This window comes from Stegodyphus dumicola, chromosome 10 (genome assembly GCF_044657685.1).
Source record: "Stegodyphus dumicola isolate Sdum_Otavi_A_Nest chromosome 10, ASM4465768v1".
NCBI classification, from domain to species: Eukaryota; Metazoa; Arthropoda; class Arachnida; order Araneae; family Eresidae; genus Stegodyphus; species Stegodyphus dumicola.
The window spans coordinates 75,590,306-75,615,116 of record NC_140777.1 but is presented as its reverse complement, the minus strand read 5'-3'; the positions used below and the strand labels follow the sequence as shown (position 1 = coordinate 75,615,116).

Here is a 24,811-nt window from a genome sequence, read left to right as displayed (position 1 = left end):
AACATGCCGCTAAGCGCTGCCGATCATGCCGGTCAACTTTTCAGATGGATGTTTCATCTTTTGACAAATTGAAAATTCATCTTTTGAAAAGATTCGTTTTTTTATTGATTAATTTTGTTAACAATTAAAGAAAATGAATGCCATAATGATGCTTTAGATGAACTACAGAACCAATTTTCTGCTGCACAGTTTGAAGACTTTGCCAGTTCTGGAGAAGATAGACAATGTCCTCGTTGGTACCTTAAAAAGAATAAAAAGAGCTCATGGAACACCAAAATATGATAGACTAGCAAGAGTTTTATGTGCTATTCTCGTAATTCCACACAGTAATGCTGAGTGCGAGAGAGTCTTCAGTGTTGTAGAGAAAAACAAAACTATGTTTCGTTCTTCAATTTCACCAAAAACTCTAGAAAAATTTTAATTGCTAAATGTTATGAGGTGTGTATGTGTGTATTTAATTACGGCAAAGCCTCTAGGGCTATCTACCTAAGGGGAGGAATGCCTTCGTGGAGGACTTTCTAAGGGAAACTGGCTCGTATACACGTTACACATGGGGAAAACCACGAAAACACCGATGCACTAAATGTTATGAGGAAACTAATTGTTATGACAGGAATTTTCCAAAGAATTTTTGGCTAAAGCCAAAAACTGCACTCTAAATTCATTGCAATAATTTTTTTGTGTAACATTAAGTTCTTGTTTTATGTTTCCTAATAAATTTTTTAGTTACTACTTAACTGAGATTTACTAATGTAAGTACAATTTTCTTTTTTCTATTTGTATAAATTGTTATTTTTTCAATATCAAACGATGATATTAATTCTTCGTGTTCTTCTGAATTTTTATTTTTAGATGTTGGCAGGTATGCAAGCAATATACAGTCAAAAGTCGTTAATTCGCACACCCATAATCCGAAATGATCTATAATCCGGACCTCAAAGCTAAAAACTTTCTGCGCATGCGCATAGGCATTTACTCGTGCGCGTAAGACCTTTATGACTGCGCATATGCGTGTGCGCAAGCGCAGAATACGTTTTCGCGTGCGCGTTTAATGTATAACGGATGGTATATAAGCTAAAATTAACCAATTATCTATTTCAATTAATGTTGATGATTGCATTGTTCCTTAATCTTCGAATTGGATCCGGCTTATTATTTTTTGCAGACTTTAAGAGCAATTTTATAAAAGTAAACTTGAACTTTCGATTATGTCAAATAGAATTCCAATGCTGGAGCTCCCAAAGGATCTACAAAACAAAATGTTTCGATGTCCATCAAACAAAAAGTGGAATTACTGAAAAAAATGGATAAAGACATGAAGAAAGTGACAAAGAGGTTAGTGAAAACGAAAAAATTTTGATTGACAAGTTAGTATTCTCGGCGCAGCAATTACAGGACTTGAACAGCGGAACTTTGTAACTGAACAAGAAATTATGTCTGTTTATAGAATTAAAGAGAAAGAATTAGCACATAAAATGAAGACACTTAAACAACTTACATTGAAAGAAATGTTTAATAAAGTAAAATAAATATTAAGCTTTTTTTTTTTGGTAAATTTTGATACCCTTTAGATCATAATTGTTCTTTATTTCATAAATTACGGTTTCATATTTTTAATTTTAGAATTTCTGCATGCCATCTTACAAGATTTAAACTGGTGATCTATAATCCGGAATAGCCGAAGTCCCGACGAGTCCAGATTAACGACTTTTGACTGTACTTCCTAACCAACATACACACCACAAGCCCTTACGAATTTACCGCAATCATGCAATCAATTACGTCGTAATAGGGTTTCCATACTATTCAACTAGTCTGGCTACCATAAATCAAACAACAACTTTGCGATAATACAAGGGGTACCCTTCTCTCTACTCTAACTGGAAATACTTACCAAATAATGACATCATGATGGAAATACTTACCAAATCATTAATTTCATGTTATTGTGTCCTTTCCTTCAGTCTGCATAATGGTAAAGAAGCAGACAACTTTACTGAACTTTTAGGGTAGACTTTAAGGTACCCCTTGTATTATGGCGAAGTTGTTGTTTGATTTATCGCCAAGTTGTTGTTTCATTTATGGTAGCCTGAGTAGTTGAATATTATGGAAATCCTATTGCGACGTAATAGGGTGCATGATTCTGGGAAATTTTGAATCAATGGATGTTTTGTAAGCGTTTTTGTGGTGCATGTTAAAATCGTTTAGATGGATTTGAATGAGTTTGTAGGAAGAAAGGTTCAGATGGTTACTATGTGAAGCGTTCGATCAGAAAGAGTACCTGGTTTGAAAAAAGTCATTTGAGTATGATTGATATTTGATTTTTACGTGGCTCTGGGTGTACGAAGCGAACTCGAAAATCATGGTAAGTAAATATTTGCTTTTGGTAGTGCTTAAATGTATAACATGTTTTTCCTTTTTTATGTTATTTTATTGTTTGGTTTAAAATGTATTTTATTGCGATTATATATTTTTTGTTTGCCTATATTGTAGAATTGGGTGCTCCTTTGACTTTTTAAGTGAAAATATATCAATATGTGCATTGACAAAGTAAAGGGAGTGTGCAATGCAAGTTTGTGCAATTCTGGGATTTTTTTTAAAGTGAAAATAGGTCGACGTGTACATGGATAAAATTAAAAGAGTGCTCAATGCCATTTTTGTGCAATTCAGAGGGGTTTTTTTAAGTGAAAATAAGCCGATGTGTACATAGATACCGAGTTTGTGCAATTGTTTGTCTTGTTATTTTGGCTTTGTGTAACGGCGATTTTTGGCGCAAAAATTGCCACTTCGCAAGCCAAAATAACGAGTCAAAGAATTACACAAAATCAGTATCCATGTTTCGCCAAGGGGTACCCTAAACTATACTTTTACCGAACTTTTAATTTTATGGTTCACGTGGTTGTATTTCCTAAGTTTTGTTACTTCTTGAGATTGTTTAATGATGTGATGATGTCATTTTGTTTCTTTATCTGGTTTTTTTGTAGATAAAATGAAAATAGTCTTAATTTCAGTGCTTTTTAAAAAAGGATAAGAAAGAAATGCATTTATGATTTAACTGCTTGCATTGAAAAACATAAATGCATTTCATTGATGGTAATGCAGAACATAAAAATTTCACAAACGATGGAGGGAGTTGCTATTCCTTGGTTTATTGTAGAATCGTACAAAATTGTGACAAGAATAGTATATGCTGTATGAAAAAATAAAGGAAAGATCTTGAAATTTTACAGTAACAGTGATTCTAACATTGGAAATCTTTGCATGAGGTGAAATCTGAAAACTTTGATACTGTCTTTTATGAGTGGCTCTGACAACAGCAAAGTGATGGAGTACCAATTTCAGAACTGCTCCTGAAAGAAGAGGGAAAAGACATGCATGCTGATTTAAAAATAAAGGACACGTGTAATTTCAGCAGTAGTTGGCTGCAGTTATGTTCTACAAAAAGCAACTAGGAATGTCCAACAAAACAGTAGTGTATTGGAACAGTTATCTGTGGGAGATCTGCACTTTTGAAATGGCAGCAGCAGGAAAAAGGACATTGGGTGCATTATGGAGATCAACAAAAACATGTTCACGTAATGCAAAAATAATGTAAGAATGATGCCTCCAGAGTGGATTTTTGGGGATATATGTTGTGAAACGAGTGAAACATTTCTTGTAATGGTCCCTGATCTTATTGCCACTATACTGATGAACAAGATTAAGAACAACATTAGAAAAGGAACAACCATTTTTTCCAACTGTTGGGAGGGGTATAAAAGAGAACTTGAACAATATGGAGATATCCATTGTAAAATAATTTTGTCAGTCTTGAAACTGATACGCACACACACTGAAATACAGAATGCGTATGAGAAAGTGCTAAATGGCAAAATTAAAAGCATCGTGGAACAGTTCACCGCCACTTCAAGTAATACCGGCAGAGTTTCTGTAGAGGAAAAGACATGCTGCAAAATATGTTCTATGTCATCCTAAATACAGGTGATAAATATTTTCCATCAGAAACTAAAATGTGACTATATTTGCTGCCAGTGGGGTGCATTTAATGTGAAAAAACCTTTTAGAACAACAAAGTTGTGTCACAGAGTAAGAGATTATTACTGTATATAATTTTTTAAAAAAACTTTGCTCTGGAGCACCCTAAAGTTTTAAAATAAATCTCTGTCAGAAACATGTTTGCTTCATATGTGTTTATTGTATATGACCTTATTTATTTTGCATTTTTAATCTAAATATTATGGTTTACCTTTTCTGTCCTGAAATCTGCAAAATTCTAAAATCCGCACTACCTCTGGTCACAAGCATTGCAGATTACTGGTCTACTTTATTTATGTCATAACCACCCTGTAAATATTTTATAGTCCTGCAGTAAAATTATTGTATCCTAATTGTGAATCATCATGAAAGTGTATATTGAATAAGGCTTAATCAATATGCAATAGTTCATGTCATTATTCATCAAGTTAAAAATTGGTAACAGAAAAATAATTATAATTTTTCAGGTTTATGCATGGAAAATTGCAGATGAATTACTTCTACAGAGAGGAGATCTTGAATCATGCTATTTTGCTGCCCAAACAATGAGGACAAAGGTATTTTGAAATTTCTTCGTGCTGTAGATTTTGCTTTATTTGTTTAGGCATTCATAACTTTTCTCTCCTCAAAAATGGCAACACATTTTCATACTGCTTTGTTATATTCTGCTAAAAATTTTTATATTGGCAGTAAAGACTGGTACATGCCCATTAATAGTGATTAAATTGAGATATTTATAGCTTTTTTTTTATCATCATAAATCTTGAATAGTGATAATGAGTTGGAAATTATTGTAGTAAACTCAGTTTTTATGTCAAAGATAAGAGGATATTATTTAACCCACTGAGCATCACGACCAGCTTTATCCAGTCATGAAATTTTTTTTAGTCATTTGTTATATATTAACTTATAATTTAAGATATTTTAGTGTCATCCTTTCTTTAATAATGTAAATGTCATCCTAATGAATGAAAGTTTATGAAAATATACACTAAAATAAGTAATTATATAAAGTTAGCTAACAAATGCTGTTTAAATACAGGTCTTCATGACAGATCCAAAACCTGTGCCACTACGAGGGTTAAGAGCAAAATTTTAAAATGTAAAGTTTTGATACTTTTTTCATTTATAACTAATTAATATTTATTTTATTATCATCTCAGAAAATTCTAGTCTTTTTCATAAATATTAGCATTAATAGTACATGGTTTTGGACTGGACTTGTAATTTTTTTTAAATTTCTTTCTAATATTTATTACAGCTAAACTGTTTTTTCTTTTTAAAATTCAAAGCACATTTTAATTAGCACACATTTGTTTATCATTCACAAAATTTATTTCATTGGAATGATATTGTTGCACTATGTGAAATATCTGTCTATCATATGATAAAATGGAAATTGTTTTCTGCTACTTGCAAGAAAAAGTTAAACATAAAAATGACATGTATGGAGTTTTATTCCATATAGCTTCATAAAATTTAACCTCGTACAGTTTTGTAACATACAGGGCATGAAACTTTATTCTGCAGTTTGTTAATAAGGTACGATATGTGTAGAAATAAATACTATTTAACGTTGAGTAGAGAATTGTTTGTTAATGTTAAGATAGAATTAATTTGTTTTTTTTTTTTTCTTAAATTAGTTTTAATTAATTTTAAGTAATAAATATGTGAAGTTATCAAACAAGAAATACTGTAATAAGAATCACATTCGTAATTTTTCTGTAATGAAAGTTGTATGAAAGTAGAGTGTTTTGATTCTGTTGTGTTTATTTAAATTTAAGTATTTCTGACATTATTTGTTATAATGAAAACACACCCTCTTTTTTGCTCTGTAATTGTGAATTTATTTCAGTATATTAATGATATATTTTTTTAAACAGATACAGTTTTCATTCCATGAACTACCAGTAGAATCCCATTCTTCATTACGTGATTCTTTATTGAATCATATAAGTCATGTTACCTCAGAAACTTCACCAGTCATTCTCACACAGGTAATATATTTTTTCCATAAATGCATAAAGGTACTGTAACAGTTATTTGTATTAACTTGCATACTATTAATATATTTCTCATATTGACAAGAAGGTATTTTATTTAATATTATGTGTTTGATCAGATATAAATGAAAGCATAACTTTTCATAAATTTTATTATTCTAGTATTGTTAATTTTTTGTTTGTTACCTGAAAAGAAAGGGGAAAAAAATCTGTTTAAATCCTTCTTGGTACTTTTCCGTTTCGCCGGCGCAAATCTCGCCAAGCAGACTTTATTGGCGACAACATACAGTATACACATGAAAAATATTTAAAAAAAGTGTTAGTTCTAAGAATTCTTTTTTTGAAGGCATAAACATTTTAATATCGCTTAAAATTTTATAAAAAGCCAATAAATAAAGACAATAAATTTGTAAAAAGACATTAATTTAAGAATTTACTATGCTTTCATGGTTCAACATCCTGATTCGAGTGTTCATATCACGTGACCCCAAGCGATCTCATCTCACGTAAACTACTCTACAAAAATCTAATGCTCTTAGTAATTATCTACATTAATTTCAAGTTAAATCTTAATTTGGAACACAAGTTTAAATGCAAGAAATATTTCAATTCGTATGAATAGCTTACTCAGAAATTTAAAACTGCAGTGCTTTACTTCGCTAATGCATTCTCATTAGAATTCATGAATTCTAATGACCTTGACTTTACCTTTTCTATATTTTCGGCTTCGGGTAAGCGCTGTGATTGCATCCTAATTGACTTAATTACCGAAATGGCCTTAGACATAAAACCGAACTATCTGATAAAAATTCTATGTAATTATATGCCAGTTTTGAAAGAAACAATCAGAAAAAGCTGCAACTTGTTTTGAAAATGAGGCGTAAAAGGTTACCAGCGAGAATATTCTGTTTGGCATCGGTTGTACCATTATTGGCGACTTTATCGCTTGTGCCGGCAAAACAGAAAAGTACCTCCTTCTTTAGTTTACTGTGAATATGAGTAATAAAACTTCAAAGAGTTTTGGATTCTGGACCAAGATATGTGAGGTGTATGTAAAATGCTTCTCTGTCATCTTCATTTATAAATCATAAGCAAAGCTACAAATTAAAAATAATTACAATGTTACAAGATAAGGAGTATAGTTGACTAAAGCAATAAAGTTTATACAGTGCTTAGTAATCGTAAATGCAGCCAATTTAAACTGTAATAAATTTTAAACATCAAATTTTAGCATTAATTTTCATTTAAAAATAGCTTAGCATACTGTGGGAGATAGCATGGTCCATTCTTTATAGGGAATATGAATTTTTATTTTGTTCTTGACAAAAAAGGACTATGATTTCTCTTCAAATGCGTTAAATGCTTATTTCATTGAAAATAATGCAAAAGAAAATTGAATTTTACAATTTATTGAGCATTAATAATGAATGATAAAACAGATTATCTTTTAAACTGTTAGTATATGTTTAATTAGTGTATTAACCGTTTGCGCTCAAGGCGTTTTTCTGTCGGGTGAACCAGCAACACGAGAGTAATCAGCCATTCCCGCTTATATCATGAGTTCCTTATTGCTAACTTAAAATAATTTTAGACACAATAAAACACTTTAAACTCGTATATTTTAACATTGTACATACTTTTTTAACTTAACGAAACATGTGTATTAAACATTACGTTCTAAAATTTTGCTTCGTATGATATTTTACAAAACAATCTCCAATATGCATCCTTGGCTTGTCGGGGCATGTGTAACAGTAGTATACAGTTTGTCGCCTTTTTGACGTTCTTTGGGAGCAAACCTTGCAATCTTTTTTTTTTTTTTTTTTTTTTTTTTTTTGCCCCATCAAAATAATATGCAGCTTCCCCTTTAGTTGGATCTCTTCAGAAATGCTATGTGAAGTAAAAGCTGTGCTGGGTTGTTTTTGTCGAAAGTCTCCTCTCAGTTGATCCACTAAAATTTTCAAATATTGTAGGTAACTAAGCGGCCGTTCGTTTCTCTGCTTCTTTACTGATTTATAAAGAATGTATGAATTGATGGAGCAGATCTCCAAACCCCCAAAAAAATAGTTTTCGCCACTATTTTACGGATTTTCTTAAGAAACAATATGTCGAAGCCAGTTGGTCAGCTCAATCAACACCACTCATAAATTTGATGTAATTTACAATAACATTGGGCTTTTTTATAACGACTTCAATACTGCCTCGTAGAGTTTTTCTTACAGGAGTTATTCCCACATAATTCCAAGTAGTCAAAGCCGTCACAATCCTCTTGTCCTTCCATGCAAGAACCAAAATATTACCTTAACAATATGCACATGTGGTTCAATTCTCAAATTTTGGCTTTCGTATTTCACATGACAGGTGCTTTCTGTTTGTCATGATCGTCCCAGTTAAGTGGCACTTTTGTTTGCATAATTCTTCTGCCAATATGTAACTCATATAATAACGGTCCGTGAACATGTGGTGTCCCTGAACACCGGGAATTTTATCCTGTGTCATTTTGTATAGATGTAGCGGTATTCTGGTTGATACCGGTAGATCGGGTCTTATCAAAGTCTCTGTTGTTAGAGATCCATAATATGGCAGAACAGCACAAATGAAGCCGGTATTTGAATCTGCGAGCGTATAAACCCGAATATCCCATTTTGTAGGTTTCATTGGATTGTACATAATGAATGATATGTGGCCTTTGAATTTGACAGTCGACTCATCCACACAAATCTGCTCTTCGGGTACAAAATAATTCGAGAAAGTTTCATTTATATACTCAAGGAAACCAAATACTAACTGCAAACAGGTTCTAGGGTTTGTGTTTTCTGAGGGTATTGTCTTCGAGATGAAGTCTCCAAAATATTTGACAAAATCGGTCTCTCGTAAACGTGTCTGAGTAAAACGGAATATAACTAGTATAATTTTTCGACCAGTATTCTTGTATGCTAGTGGCATTGTCCCCATATTTATGATTGCCCCAATAAACGCCCAAAATTCGGTAACTGTTACATCGTACCATAATCGTCATATAGAACGGGATGATAAGGTCTTCCCATCCACCTTCCTTGCAGCGTTATTGTTAGTTTCCTGCACTATGTCAGTAACTAATTCCTCGATAAAAAATAATTTGAAAAAATCTATTGGTTCTTTTATGTGTGCAAATATGTGCGGTCCTACTTGTCTTTCACCGGATACAAATGGTATTCTTCTGGGGATTTCTTCGGATTCTGTGCACACTGCCCATTCTGAAGGTTCAGTCTCTTCTGTACAATTACTTTGGCTTCCAGATTCACTATTGATTATTCGGATTTTTCATCTTCTTGCTCCTCTTAACATCGTCACTATCTTTATCACTTCCGTCTTCGTTCTCATGGGCAAGCTGTTTATGTAGTGATGTAATTTCGTTCGTTATTGCCGAAAAATTAAACTCAGCTTCGCTAGAAGTAACTTTTTCGTCGTGTTCCATACTTATTGGGCTCAGTAACTTTGGAAGAAATACTGTGATCGGCCAGAAGGTTGGGTTCGAACTGATGTCGAAGACAGAGTCCTACCCGCGGTCGCAAGTATTTTTGAGATAAGACATTTAATCGCATAAGCATTGCAAAGACAACCTTTATTTGAGATAAGACATCCTTATAGCTATTCAGACACCTCATAATATGATCTACAAAAGGCCAAGTAGATCTCTCAATCTATATTCCTTAGGTCAAACACAAATAAACACATCGATTGGAATGGTGCCTCTCAGGCACCGCTCGAGTTATCGCATCACATGCAGTGGTGACTGAGAGGCACCGCTCCAATGCAAAGGGTTAAATAGATAGAATCCTATTTTCTAGATCAGGGATTCTCAAAGTGTGTGCCGTGAAGTAAGACCACGGCCACCTCATGATGCCTCTGGCCTCACTTTGTGGTGAGACAAGACTTGCGTTGAAAGCTTGCCCATATTTTTCATTAATTTTTATTTCTGTTTTCTAAAGTAATAGTTTAAGTTACTCATAATATTTATATTTCAATTATTCTTCTAATTCCTTTGAAATTATATTTAAATATTTTTATTTCTACTTTTAATCTAAAGTAAGTTTTGTTATCAGTTTCATTTACTAAAGCACCATTTTATTCTCTCATTTAGTTTTTTCACTTTGCAATTATTCTATATTATTGCATCTGGTTCGTACTTGATTATTCTCATCAATTTTTTGCACATGTTACTTCCTGTCAAACGGTTGCCATGTTAGACTTCTCAAGGTTGACATCTATTGACATTTCTTTTTCTGTTCATGACCATCAGTATCAAACAAATGAAGGTTAGGGAAGATCGTTCGGTCTCATATGTCTCTGAAAAAAGTCATGATCTCGACAAAATATTGCTAGAAATCAACGAGCCCTTACTATTTGTCACAAAATGGAAATATTTTCATTATACAAGTAAGCCAGTCGTAGTTATAGTTCAAGTGCCAAAGCATCGACAACTGATGGAATGGAAAAAAAATGGGGAAATATCGTAAATACAAGGAAAGCTACTTTGATAGAAATGAACAACAATGAAAGACCGCATTGTGTTATCTGTTTAAAAATCCTTGCACCTGAAAGTATGTTCCAAATAAGGTAATATGACATTTCGAGACCGTTCACTCTAACTTGGTCAACAAATCTTGGGATTTTTTTAGTAGAACATTGCAAGATTTACAGAAAGCAATGTGTTCACTGATGAATTGATAAAAGAAAATGAATTCAGACTGCAATTAGATGAGGCGTCTGGCAGCAAAGATGCAAATTTTACATGTTCATTAATCTTATGTGTATCTTATGTATGTGTGCTGGATGGTAATATTATTGTTGAAAATCTTCTGTTCTATAAGAACATCATCGAAAGTGCAAAGGCACAAGGCTTGTTTCAAATGCTTGAAAGTTTATAATAGAAAATTGGATGAGATAGATTGAAATTAAGTGCATCAGTCAGTGGCATAACTAGGGTGAGGCAAGGGAGGACATCTGTTCCCAGGTACCAAATTGATGTTACAAAATTTTAGAATGAAATGTTTTCCATTCTTGGTACACAGAAAGTGGCACAAAATCTTCAGTTGTTTGCAGGCACTGAAAACTCTAGCTACATCTCTGGCATCGGTGTATGTACTGATAAAGCTCAATCAATATCCAGTCACTATGGACAACTGCAGGTACTTATTTGCATTGCATGCTGTGTGGAACCATTGCTTTTATCCAGAGCAAAGCACTTGCATCAAAGTTGCTTAGTCCTCGGTTGAATTTGGTATTAGAATGTGTCATATACATGATGTTTTTTGCATTTTAATATCATGTCTTGTGCATTTGAGCTGCATTAAGAAAATAACTCTTTGCTACAAGAGGAGCGTCATTCGAGCACCAAGTATTTTGTAAACCAGGTTTATTGCTGAAACCAGCATATATGTGTGACATATTTGTCAAACTAAATGTTTTAAATCTTGAAACTCGTACAAAAGGTTTCAGGATTTAGGAAAAGCATACAGAGTTGGGTAAAAAACTTAAATGACAGTGGTGCTCAAGATAATTTTCTAACATTATATCAATAGACAGCTTCTGTGTTTTCTAACATATTAGTAGACAGCTTCTAATAAAGTCATTGTTCCACAGGAATTCCTGTCCCTTTTTATAGAACACTTTTCTTAGCTTACTGACTGATCTGCAGACTGTTTTTTAGAAGATAATATGCAGAAAGTTATATGAATCCATGATTTTTTTCATTCACATGAGGAAGAGAGTTTAATTGAACTCTCTTGCGACAATAATCCAAGAACAAAATTTGTTTTCTCAGATTTAATGGAGTTTTGGATTTCAATCAAAATTGATTTTTCAACTTTTAAGTTCAAAAGCTCTAACATTCTTCATTCCCTTTGTGACATCCTATCTATGTGAAGCTGGATTTTCAGCTGTTGTAATAAAGGCCACATATTATATGAAAATCAATGTGGAGTAAGAAACTAGTAGATGTTTTAAGCCTTCTATGATTTGAAAAATTGTTTGAGGATCAACAAGCTCACTCGTCTCATTGAATTTCTGCCTTGCCTCTAATTTTTTTTTTTTTTTTTATTTGCTTGTTTGTATTTTGTTTCTTTATTTTCTTTTCAATTAAAATTATTGTACCTTTTCACCAAATGTTGGGTAAAAGTGGTACGTGGATACCGAGTTTGTGCATTTCTTTGACTTGTTATTTTGACTTTACCCATATACACATCGACCTATTTTCACTTAAAAAACATCAGATAATTGCACAAATTTGGCAGTGCGCAATCCCTTGCCTTTGTCTATGTACACATCGATATATTTTAACTTAAAAAGTCAAAGGAACACCCAATTCTATGTAAAAGTATTCAACTCCTCAGGTTACCATAAATGAAACAACAACTTCGCGATAATACAAGGGGTATTGTTTTATATTCTTTATCTTACTTCTAACTAATTAATCAAGGTAAAACAAAACTGCTTACCTTGTTCCAATGGGTTCGGCCAGGGCCACTGGATGCATTCTTCTCAGGGACTCTATCTGTAAAATCTTAGAGGGATAATCCATAAATGATAAACTTTCTTAACACAAACATATTTAATGAAGGCGTTAACGGTTACATAATTTTTACATAATGAAAGGTTAAATGTTCGCACGACGCAGCGTGCGACTTCTCAGTCCCGAGTTCTCGTGATCTCTAGCGAGAGTTCAGAGTTCGAGATGACGTCACTCAGCCATCGGATCTCAGCAAGAGTTGAGTTGCAACATCCTCCCGCCCGGAAGGACAATTGCCGTAATTGTCCTTATTACATTCCAGCTCCACCGGATATAGTAATTGCACTGGTCTTCTAATCGTATGTCCATTGGGCAAGCGGACAGCACAGGCTCTCACCTTGCCATCTCTCCCAGGAAAGACGTCCATTATGATGCCCATCTTCCACATCAGCCGTGGAATTTTATCTTCATGCACTAATACAATAGTTCCTTTATTCAAACAGGTTCCTGTTTTCGCCAGTTTGGAATGATGAGCAGATTTTAAATTCATCAAATAATCCTGCCTCCATTTTCGCCAGATTCTTTCTACCAGTATCTGTTGATGTCTAAATCGACGTGTAAGACTCTCCTTTGTTGAAGTTAATTTAGAGCTTCCTTGTGGCAATGATAGTAATCGTCTTCCTATTAAGAAGTGACCAGGGGTCAAAGATTCTGGCTCTCCTAGATCCGAGTATGTAAATGTTAAAGGTCTGAAGTTCAATATAGCTTCCACTTCTGTTATGACTGTCTCTAATTCCCTGAATGTCAAGGATGATTTGCGTAAGATTCTCTTCAGAAGTGCTTTAAGAGACTGAACCATATGCTCCCAAAAGCCTCCCCATAGTACATTTTCACCTCTAGTTAGTAAACCAGCTGGATTATGTTCACCAGGCGTATATCTCCAGTTCAAGACATCTGAATTCTTCTGTATTTCCTTCACTCTGTTCTGAACGAATGGCTTCCACCTTTTCACATCACTTCTAATCCAATCTAACGTTATACTAGAATCGGTCCACATATATACAATTAAATCAATGTCCCGAAGTTTCTTTTGGATGTAATTTGACAAGCGCGAGCCTATCAAAGCACCCATCAATTCCAATCTGGGAAGTGATAATTTTTTCAAAGGTGCTACTCGTGATTTTGATGTAATGAAACTTGTATGAATGACTCCATTTTTCGAATAACGAAAATACAGAACAGCCCCATAGGCCTTCTGACTCGCATCTGTGAAACAGTGTAACTGTAAACCATCCTTTATATCCCTTTTCCCAGCACCTGCAAACTGATGTCTTGGTATTTCCAAACTAGAAATATGAGCTAATTCATCACACCAGCTTTGCCAATTCTTTCTGAGATTTTCTGGTATTTCAGTGTCTCGTGCTATCTTTTGTTCCCATAAATCTTGTAATAAAATCCTAGCTCGGATGGTGTATGGATTTAAAAACCCCAGTGGATCAAAGAAACGTCCTACAAATCTCAAGATTTCCCTTTTAGTTGGTATGTTATCTATCCTTTTGGCATCTTTTACCAACTCTTCAATTTCTATCAAAAATGTATCATTTGACTTATTCCATATGTATCCCAATACTTTAGAACAAGTCGAATCGTGTGAAAAATCTTCATTCCATACCCTTTGTAAATTCGTTTCATTCGTTTTCCACTTCCGCATGTTAAATCCACCTTCTTTCAGTATGCGTTTAATATGTTCCGATTCCTCGAATGCTTCTGATTCTTCATCTGCTCCAGCGATTAAATCGTCAACATACATATTTTCAGTTAGCATGGAAAATACGTTCGGATACTGTAACTTGTATTTGTCAACATGTACATTAAAAGTTGCTCTGAGAAGAAACGGACTAGATGTTGCTCCAAAAATTACCCTTGTCATACGAAGAGCCTTTATTTTGGTTCCATTTAATTCATCATCGTTCCATAGAAACTTGACTGCGTTTCTGTCTTCATCAGCAAGGGAAATCTGCAAGAATGCTTGTTCGATGTCAGCTGTAAACGCAATTCGATTTTGACGGAACTTAAGGAGCAATTCCAGTATGTCTGGACACATCTTAGGACCTGAATGTAAACAGTCATTTAATGACAAACAATTCTCCGCATGTGACGAAGCATCAAAAACCACACGGAGTTTTGTAGTTTCCTTGTTTTCTCTTATAATGGCTTGATGCGGCATAAAATATGTTTTTGGTCCAATTTCAATGTTAGTCTCTTCGGCGATTTCTTCTTTTAAGTACCTATCAATTACTTCGCGATATCTGTCATAGAACTGTTGATTATTCTGAAATCTACGACTTAAACTCTTAAATCTAATTTTAGCAATCTCCAGATTATCTCCTAGCTCATTTGAATTATGATTCTAAGGAAGGCGCACAATATAACGATTGTTTTCAAACTTCACAGATCTTTTGAAATTATCGAAAACTAAATTATCTTCTAATTCGAGTTCCTTATCCGAATCATAATTTATCCCCATAGAATCGAGCTCCCAGAGATTCTTCAGCAACCTAGACAGCGATTCATTCTGTGTATCTTTATTATTATGAACCTTCATAGTATTCACATTACTTGGGAAAATTCTCTAAGCCCGTTTGGTTCCACTAATGATCCAACCTAATTTTGTTTCAACCGCTACTAAGGAATTAGACAGTCTGTGAACCTTACCCGTAACTATTTTCCAATAAAAATCCGCTCCTATCAGTAAAGAAATTTTCGGCGGTTTATTCCCTGGTCCCCATTCATCGGAAAGTTGTATGCCCTGTTTTTTAATAAGATTAACTATTTCATTTCTAGGGGAATGAATATGTGATCCATTAATGACAGGAATAATTAAAGCTTCTATTTTGATTTCATATCGATTCTTCGAATTACGCAAAATGAGCCTGGTTTTCTTAACATTCTGCGCTTCAGACGTCGTGCAGCCGAAAGAGAATATTTTTATTTTTTCTTCTCCAGTAACGGGAAGTTTTAATTTCTTACAGATGTCCTCTCAGCTCGTGCTGTCAGAAGAAATGAGTTATTTGCTGTTGCGCAATCGGAAACAGAAGAGACTACTGCCCTTTGGACGGGACTCTTGTCTGACGCCTTCGTTTCGGCAGAATGTATCAATGTATGATGTCGCCGATCGCAAATACCACCAGTTAGTTTCGATTTGCACATCCTAGCTAAATGGCGTCTTTTGAGGCACCTGAAACAAAATCCCCTTTGCCTCAATGCTTCCCTTTTTTCTGGCACAGTTTTTTGACATGATTCTGGCGTGTGGTTTTCAGAACAGAATAAACAGCTATTAGATAGTGATGTGTTTAACGCTGTCGCTGAAGGAATTCTACCCTTATTATAATCCCGATTTCTTTCGCTGTCTCGAAAACGTTCTCCAAACTGCCGCTTATTTTCAAAATGGGATTTCTTTTCAGTGACTTCAGAATCTGTAGGCTTAATTAAAAATCCTGTACGTTCTCGACTTTCTATTTCTTTTCTTAGAAAATGGAGCAAATTCGTAATTTTTGTCTGATAATCATCTTCATACTTCCTATTAAATTCTAGTGCTAAATCATTTGGAATCACCTTTATTAATATCGGATACAATAAGGTACTGTACGAATCTGGTAAAATATTACACGATTCTAATCCTCTAATTTGTACTTCACAACGATCATATAATTTTCGAAGTGCTGTCACATCGCCAGACCTTTTAACTGGAGTCAGAGTTAATAAATTGTTCATATGGGTATCTATTATTAGTTCTTTGCGTCCGAAGCGATCTTTTAATATTTTCACAGCCTTCTTGTAATTCTCCGCTGTTAATGTCAACCCTTGTATTGCAGTTTCTGCATCGGAAGTAAGAATTGACTTTAAATAGTTAAATTTATCTACGGCATGTAGACTTTCGTTTTCGTGTACAGCTGTCTCAAATCGTGCCCAAAACCCGGGCCAACTGCACACGTCCTTTCCCGAAAATGTTTCCAATGCCAATTTGGGGAGTTTAATTTTGTTCTTCGATTCAGTGACATTTCCATATGAAGTAGAATTAGTGCTATGTGGATTAGTATCTAAATATCTTTTCGCACGTAATTTCCAAATAATAATTTTACTTTTATACTCTTCTCTAGACATTATCTCATCTTCTAAATTTGTTACATCAATTAAAGTTTCAACAGGGTTGCCACGCTACCTGGAAAACCGGGAGAACCGGGAAAAGTCAGGGGATTCGAAAATTGACCAAAAAATTCAGGGAAAAGTCAGGGAATTTAAGTATTTTTGTCAAAATCTGGAAAAGTCAGGGAAGTTCATACAATGATCCCGCCAAAAAAAGCGATTTTTGCGCCGACGTCGGAAGAGATAACTTTTTTGGAGAATTGCCTATCACGTGAGTGTCTGCTGGCATAGAGCCAATTTTCGCAGCTCCAATTTGATTGCCTTTCAGAAAGGCAAAGCAAGTTTCCCGCAACTTTTGGTTTCCAGTATTCTTGAGAATCGCATGTGCAGTGCATGAACTAAAGAAAGTACCTGTTCTTGTATAAAACAAAATGGGTTTAATCTTAGTATACGGTACCATGGAGGTTAGAATCAAAGAATATGTATTGTAAAGAAGGAAAACCTCTCTGCAACAGACGTGGCTCCGTTCCATCATAGAGGGAAACATCTGTACATGCGTGATATATCTGCCGCCAAAGCTGGAAACCGGTGTCGAAATTCGAAGGTCACGTTATCAAGAGTTCATTAAATGAATATCCTTTAAAATTTCTTTAACCACTTGCGCTAAAAAGACGTGCCACGCACGTCGAGATGTTTTTGTCTCAAACTGCGAGCGACGTGAACACCACGTCGATAAGCATTTATCGCAAAAATGAAAATAACATGGTGCACACGTCGCCTAACAACGAGATTGTTTATTTCTCGAGTTACAGCTCTGGATTGCACTCGCAGGTGCGGAGCGGCGTAAATGAGACACTTTACCACTTGCTATATTGTAGCGCACGGCACCGCAACCGGGAAGTTTAGTCTTAGCGCAAGTAGTTAAACTCTAAATTAAAAGAAAATATTTTTTGGCGCAAGTAAATTAATTCATAGGTTAGTAATTTTCAGGGGGGAAAAAACTACGAAAATCCGTTTTTAAAATTATTGCGAAAAATCCAAGAAGAAACGTCCTTTGATAAAACGTTTCTTCTTGGATTTTTCGCAATAATTTAAAAATGGATTTTCGTAGCTTTCTTTTTGTCAAAGAACGTTTCTTCTTAACACGTTTTTCAATTTCCGGTACACATCGCGGAGAGGGAAATTCTGGCCGCCAGGTTCCGTTGCCAAATCCCTTGGCAAATTTTCCCTCCGCATTCTAGCGGCGTAATAGCATTTTACTTGTATGGAAAATTTTCTTCTTTACATAGACCAGAGAATTAGAGATTCTTTGCATAGACGTTTTTTGGTTAAAATAATCTCCATGTATGGATTTGGCGACATGATGATGCGCAGTAAACGGGTCATTTTGGTCTTGGCGACAATTTTCAAAATCATGCCAAAGCCTGTGACGTCGTGGATGCTTCAGTGGGAACGGAATCAACACTGGTATTGGTGATGCATGACTTTAATTACACAACATTACACAGATACAACATTTAATTAATGCATTTAGAAAAACTTGAGTACATATCCGAGTTGGTGACACGATCAGAGACGTTAACGAAGATAGCACTCGTCATCACTGGACAAATTTAGTCTCCACACCTCAGCTCGCTGGCGGAGCTTCCCAAACTCTCTTCTTTCACAGGCGTCTCAACAGAACTCTCATCTCTTTACACATGCGTAATTCTCAGTTAAGTCGTTGCCATTCACAGTTCTTTAAATAAGGTGTTAAAATGAATTATAGTACTCGTAGTGTGAGGAGTTTGCTAACGACGTTCTCTCTAGTCAAGAGCATCATAGGTCTTTCTAGTAGAGTTCAGGAGCGTTCTTTACAAGCCTTACCGTATACTAGAATTTTACCGCAAAATCTTTTTAAACTTTTCTTTTTAATAAATACCTTACCATTTTTCAGTAAAATAAAAAATAGTAATCTGTCATCTAGGCTAACCATGTAATATAACTATATTCGCTAAAATATCGTTGATTATTCTAATTCAGTTTTTAAGTAATTATCTTTATTTTTATGTTATTCATATAATTTAATGATGCTTCTTCCCTCTAAATTTATTAATTATTAGTAAATAATATTTCTAAATTTCAGGAAATTTTCTCTGGCATAATCTTGAAATTAATTCTAGCAGTATGATGACATACCATCACGAAATTTAATGCACATATTTTTTTCTTATGTATGCTGCGAACTAAATATAAAATACCTCAATTTATTGAAATAGATTTCTTTGTTTCGTTTAGCTGCAGAATGTCTGCAAAAAAAGCCTTATTTTATTCCAGATTGGGAAGATTCTAATCTCAATCTTCAATGGAGAAAACAACAACTATTATAATTATATTTGTGTTTTCAAGTGTTAAAGTGCTTTTTAAGAACATACCTCACACAAATTAAATTTACCTAAAATCTAACCTAACTATTTAGCATTGCGTTGCGATTTATAAGGACCGGATTAGCCTCATGTTGAACTGGTGATGATCATGAGTAATAATTAAATAAAACATACATTTGTTATCCAATGTATATATCTTAAATTTTATTAAGTTTCTTAAGTGGAAACGTAAACAAAATTATCAAACAAAGTATACCAAGAATAATTAAGAATAAATGTCCTCTGGGATTTATTGAATAATTAAGTGAATTTGCTACACAATACAAGTAATACCATAATTTACCTCTTAGCGTAGCCAACGTACATTACGCGGATAGACTGGAATTTTCTTGAAATGCACCTGGAAAACCTGGAAAAGTCAGGGAATTTCATTCTCCTGTTTGAGTGGCAACCCTGTTTCAATACCATTATCCACTAAGATTAGTTCTTCTTCTTTACTAATTAACTGAGCAACCGTTTCTTCAATTACATTTTTATCCCCCTCATTAGTAATTTCTGTTTCTATTTTATTTATTAGCCTCGTAACTACTGCTCTTATAGCAGATCGTTTCTTTTTTAATTTTTCTAAATCCATGTTTTTGCTTAAGCAAAATCTATTAAATTTCAGTTCAAATTCAAACCAATGGCCCCACGTTGGGCGCCACAATATTTTTATTTTATATTCTTTATCTTACTTCTAACTAATTAATCAAGGTAAAACAAAACTGCTTACCTTGTTCCAATGGGTTCGGCCAGGGCCACTGGATGCATTCTTCTCAGGGACTCTATCTGTAAAATCTTTGAGGGATAATCCATAAATGATAAACTTTCTTAACACAAACATATTTAATGAAGGCGTTAACGGTTACATAATTTTTACATAATGAAAGGTTAAATGTTCGCACGACGCAGCGTGCGACTTCTCAGTCCCGAGTTCTCGTGATCTCTAGCGAGAGTTCAGAGTTCGAGATGACGTCACTCAGCAAGAGTTGAGTTGCAACAAGGGGTAACCTTCAGTTTACTCTAACCAAATGTTGTTATCATTTCTATGCCTGATCAACATTATAGTAAAAATACTGGAAGAGTGCTATGAAAAAATAAAACTGCAAGTATGCATTGCGCTGAAAATTTTGGGAACCCCTAGTCTTGGTTATTTCCTGTTCATCATATAAATACACAATGGTTATTGCCTTTGACTGGTAAATAACAATATTTCAGCATTATCAAACATACATGCATTAGGGCCTATATTTATAATAAAAACTATTCAATAGTTCCCATTAAAATCCTTATTTTCTTAGGTAGTCTTTCAATATACAGTCTTCAGGGGTTTTGAAATCATGCATATTTTACTCTTCAATTTCTGGTATAATTTTTCATTTCTAATTATTCGCTTCTTCACCAAAAAAGTCATGAACATGGCAAATAGTTTTTTTTTTTTTTTTTTTGCCAAGCTAATGGTCAAACGGCATCTGTCACTATCAAAATATATTAAGAATGCCATACAAGAGCAGTCAATCAATAAAATTTCAAAAGCAAGAAACATCAATATATATCCGTTACATTTTTTGAAAAGTCCTTTTTTGCACTGGTATTCTTTCCAAAATAGTCATGTGCTGCACATAGACCTGGGTTGCCAAATAAATGCTGATTACCAACATCATAAGTTGTTACACAACTATTTTGACACTATACTACTTTTCCACATGAATAATTTGTCATGACTTTTCGGTGGTAGTGTGGATAATCAGAAAGTAGAAAGTATCAGAAAGATAATCAGAAAGTAAACGAAATTGCCTTCTGAAAAATGTCTTTTAGTTTCATTTTAATTTGTTTTCTGGTGCGAGATCCTTAGATGTTTTTACAGTGTTTAACTTGGTACAGTAATTTGGTTGTAATTTAAAAATTTTATTCAATAGTCCATCTTTGTATATGTTCTACAACATGCGATTTTTATAAGTAGAATTATGTCATGTTTTTTCACATTGGGTCAGTAAATGACCTTTTAGTCGGTACTTTGTTCTTCACCCTTCCCCCAAAAGATATGTAGTGCATTGATTTATTTATTCAGAACTGAAATGATAATCTTATTCTAGTTGTGCTTGGCGTTAGCTGACCTAGCTCTGCAAATGGTTGTATGGAAAACTCCTGTGCAAGACGTAATTGAAAGGTATTTAATATTTTTTTATAAATTTATATTTTGTTTTTCTTGTGCCATAGGTTTCATTTGTATTAAATGGATGATAGTTTGTCCTCCATATGCAATTCAAAAATGTTTATAAAAAATGTATAATTTAGACGTTTTTATGAATTTAAATAGTGATAATAATCAAACATAATTGAGATTTTGTTATTAGTAAATATGTTTATATATGTAATAACATGTATTTTAATGGGAAAAAATGTATAGTTTCAATTGTTCCCCTTTCTGTGATGTTTATGTTTTTACAAATGGCTATCTAAAATGATTCTTCAATATTAAAGTCGTATTTAACTTTTTTTAAGGTTTGGAAGCAGTGCACAACACATTTCAACTCTATTAGAAATTCTTACTGTTTTGCCTGAAGAGGTATTTATAATTCATTGATTATATATTATATTTAGCATTCAATATTAGGAGTTCTCAAAATTCATTTTTATGAAATTATACTACTATGTGTAATTTTATTTGAAGCTAAGAACTGAGTTGCAGTACCTGACAGTTATTAAAATCATTTATGTTCCAAAATATCTGAGGTAGCTGAAATTAGTTGATGGTGATTCTGTATATTGCAAATTGTGATATCAGTTTTAAACTTATTTAGTAAAATAATAACTATTCAATAGTTCCCATTAAAATCCTTATTTTCTTGGGTAGTCTTTCAATATACAGTCTTCAGGGGTTTTGAAATCATGCATATTTTACTCTTCAATTTCTGGTAAAATTTTTCATTTCTAATTATTCGCTTCTTCACCAAAAATGTCATGAACATGGCAAATAGTTTTTTTTTTTTTTTTGCCAAGCTAATGGCCAAACGGCATCTGTCACTATCAAAATGTATTAAGAATGCCATACAAGAGCAGTCAATCAGTAAAATTTCAAAAGCAAGAAACATCAATATATATCCGTTACATTTTTTGAAAAGTCCTTTTTTGCACTGATCTAGTAATTAATCCTGAAATAATAATTAAAATTCAATGCTAAAATTAAATAATTTATGCAATTTTGAAATTTAATTTTTTATAATTACATACCTGATAAAATTTTTAACTTTTACAAATAATTGTTCTGTCTATATATGTTTTATATTGTTCATTAAAAGTTTCTCTGTTGAACTGCCGATAGCTTTTTTGATCAGCACCTTTCAGTTTAAAAATGTTTTGTAGAATCGGAAGTGTTTATATAGATTTTATTTGCGTGGTATCATTTTTCTCTTTTAGTTTCTCCAGTTCTTTTAACACTTTTTCTATTACCAAAACAGATTTTACACGTGTCAGTTTTTAGTCCTGTCTATAGTGAGTTTTTACACATCTTAATATTGTTATCATCTGACACATATTCTAAAGATGAATCTTCCTACTTTTTCTCTTGTGTGTCTGAAATCATAAATCCTGCACTATTATTTCTAATGAAAAGTTCAAAGTGTGTGCAAGAAAAATACATAATTACAACAAGAAATCGACTAATTTTAATTATTTGGAATCTGAGTCAAAAGATAAACAGTCATGAATTTTTGCAGTAAGAATAATTGTTTTATTTGAAAATAAATTCATGTGCAGAAAGTTTGTATTTAAATTTGTCAATCAGTTAAAAATTAAAAATTCTAAGAAAAGATCTCAATTGATCAATGAGTTTTTACAATCCATGATGAAAATAGTTTCATCAAGTGATTTTTTTCCAAGTATACAAATTTTATCATAATTAAAATGCCATCTGGTGTCAAGTAAGAAATCAAGAAGTTTATAAATATTTACATTCATGTCATTGTTTATTTTCAGTTTTGTTTCATTTCGAATCTTTTTATGATTTTTTTTTTGTTTTGTTTAATTATTTAGTGGTTAATTCAACATATTAGAATTATTTGAAATAAATTTCAGACTGAAAGTTTAATACAGTACAAAGTCCGAAATCCGGACTTGTCGGGACTTCAGCGATTTGAGATTTTTCCAGATATTAGATCATCAATTTAAATCTGGTAAGACAAATGGCGGGCACTTGCCTATAATAGCTTTGGCCACTATTAAGGCCAGATACAGTGACCATTTTATTGTGGAGGCACCTAATAGGTGGCCACCATTACCTCCTATGAAGGGACAGACAATTTTACATCAATGCCTTCTCCAGGATTCGAACCCGGGCCCTTTGGTATTGCAGTCAGGCTCCCCTAACCACTATACCATTTGGGCAGCAAATCTGGTAAGATGGCATGCAGAAATTATACAATTAAAAATATGAAATCTTAATTTATGAAATAAAGAACAATTATCATCTAAAGAATATCAAAATTTAGAAAAAAAAAAAAAAGCTTAATATTTATTTGTTTACTTTATTAAGCATTTCTTTCAATGTAAGTTGTTTAAGTTGCTTCCACAAAAAATTCAAAATTTTCTTTTCTCTTATGTCATATACAGTTGACTTTCTATTCCATACTCCTCGCATAATTTTGAGACGGATATGCTTTTATCCATTTTTTGCAGCAATTTCACTTTTTGTTTAATGGACATTGAAACATGGTTTTGCTTTGTGGATCCTTTGGCAGCATAATTGGAAACTGTTTTCGACATAATCAAAAGTTCAAGCTTAGTTTTTATAAAATTGCCGTAATAATAACAGTCTGCAAAAAATAATAAGCTGGATCAAACTAAAAGAATAAGGAGCAGCGCAGTCCGCCGCATTAACCAAAATGCCTTAGAATCAATAAAGATAATTTTAGCCTAGCTTAATAGCGTCCATGATACATTATTGGCTGTGCATCACAAGATTGGCGACAAAAGCTAAGTTGTTTCGCTAAATTATGTCTTGCTCCTATTGCATACTGAATTAAGCTTGAACTGTATTAGTTTAGTTATTTACTATACCTACATTTATTTCTTGCACTTGCTTAAAACTAATAATCTGAGTCCTGAATAAATAAACTCCCACATATACTTAACACTTTATCTAGGGCCGGTGCTAAATACCGCATGGTGCAGTCTCTCCTGGTCTTAAATTCTGCTACAAATCGCCTTCCTAAGTTCTAAATTTTCATCGCACCTAAACTTTGCATCCCAGTGCTTTCCCTAAATCATAAAAAACTTCTCATCCCTTAATTTTGCTGCTCAGTGCTTCCCCAAATTCCAAAAATTTTGTCGTTCTCAAGTTTTGCTGCCGCTTCTGGGTTTATGGTGAATAACATATCAGTTATTCTTAATTGAAATAGCACTAAATGTAATCTTTTGGCTTATGAGTTTCATTAACAAAATCTATTTTAGTATATGAAAAGAAATTTTTGTTGAATATTTCCTCTACAGCATTTCTTAGAGCATTTAAAAATCTATAATCATCACCAAGCGTAAAATTAGCATAAAAGGTTGACATACTCTTGTTATTCAATTACTGATATAAAAAAAAGTTTAGACATTACTGCATGAGTTATACTTGAATAGCAGCTGATAGGAGGCAGAAGTTGCACTTCTGCCTCCTATCAGCTGCTATTCAAAAAAGAGCACTCACTCATGTGCAATGCATCTAGAGCAAAGGTTCTCGGGGAGTT

At 33.5% G+C, this 24,811-nt stretch overlaps 1 protein-coding gene across 1 annotated transcript in view; it reads left to right on the top strand.

The window, feature by feature from the left end:
- Nucleotides 1-24,811, top strand: part of Tnpo-SR (transportin 3) — a 116,943-nt gene that overhangs the window by 3,023 nt on the left and 89,109 nt on the right. Inside the window, exons 2-5 of the mRNA XM_085825081.1 lie at nucleotides 4,503-4,592; nucleotides 5,919-6,032; nucleotides 21,176-21,249; nucleotides 21,585-21,648. Of these exons, the coding sequence (XP_085681207.1) occupies nucleotides 4,503-4,592; nucleotides 5,919-6,032; nucleotides 21,176-21,249; nucleotides 21,585-21,648 (342 nt within the window). The remainder of the gene's footprint in view (nucleotides 1-4,502; nucleotides 4,593-5,918; nucleotides 6,033-21,175; nucleotides 21,250-21,584; nucleotides 21,649-24,811) is intronic.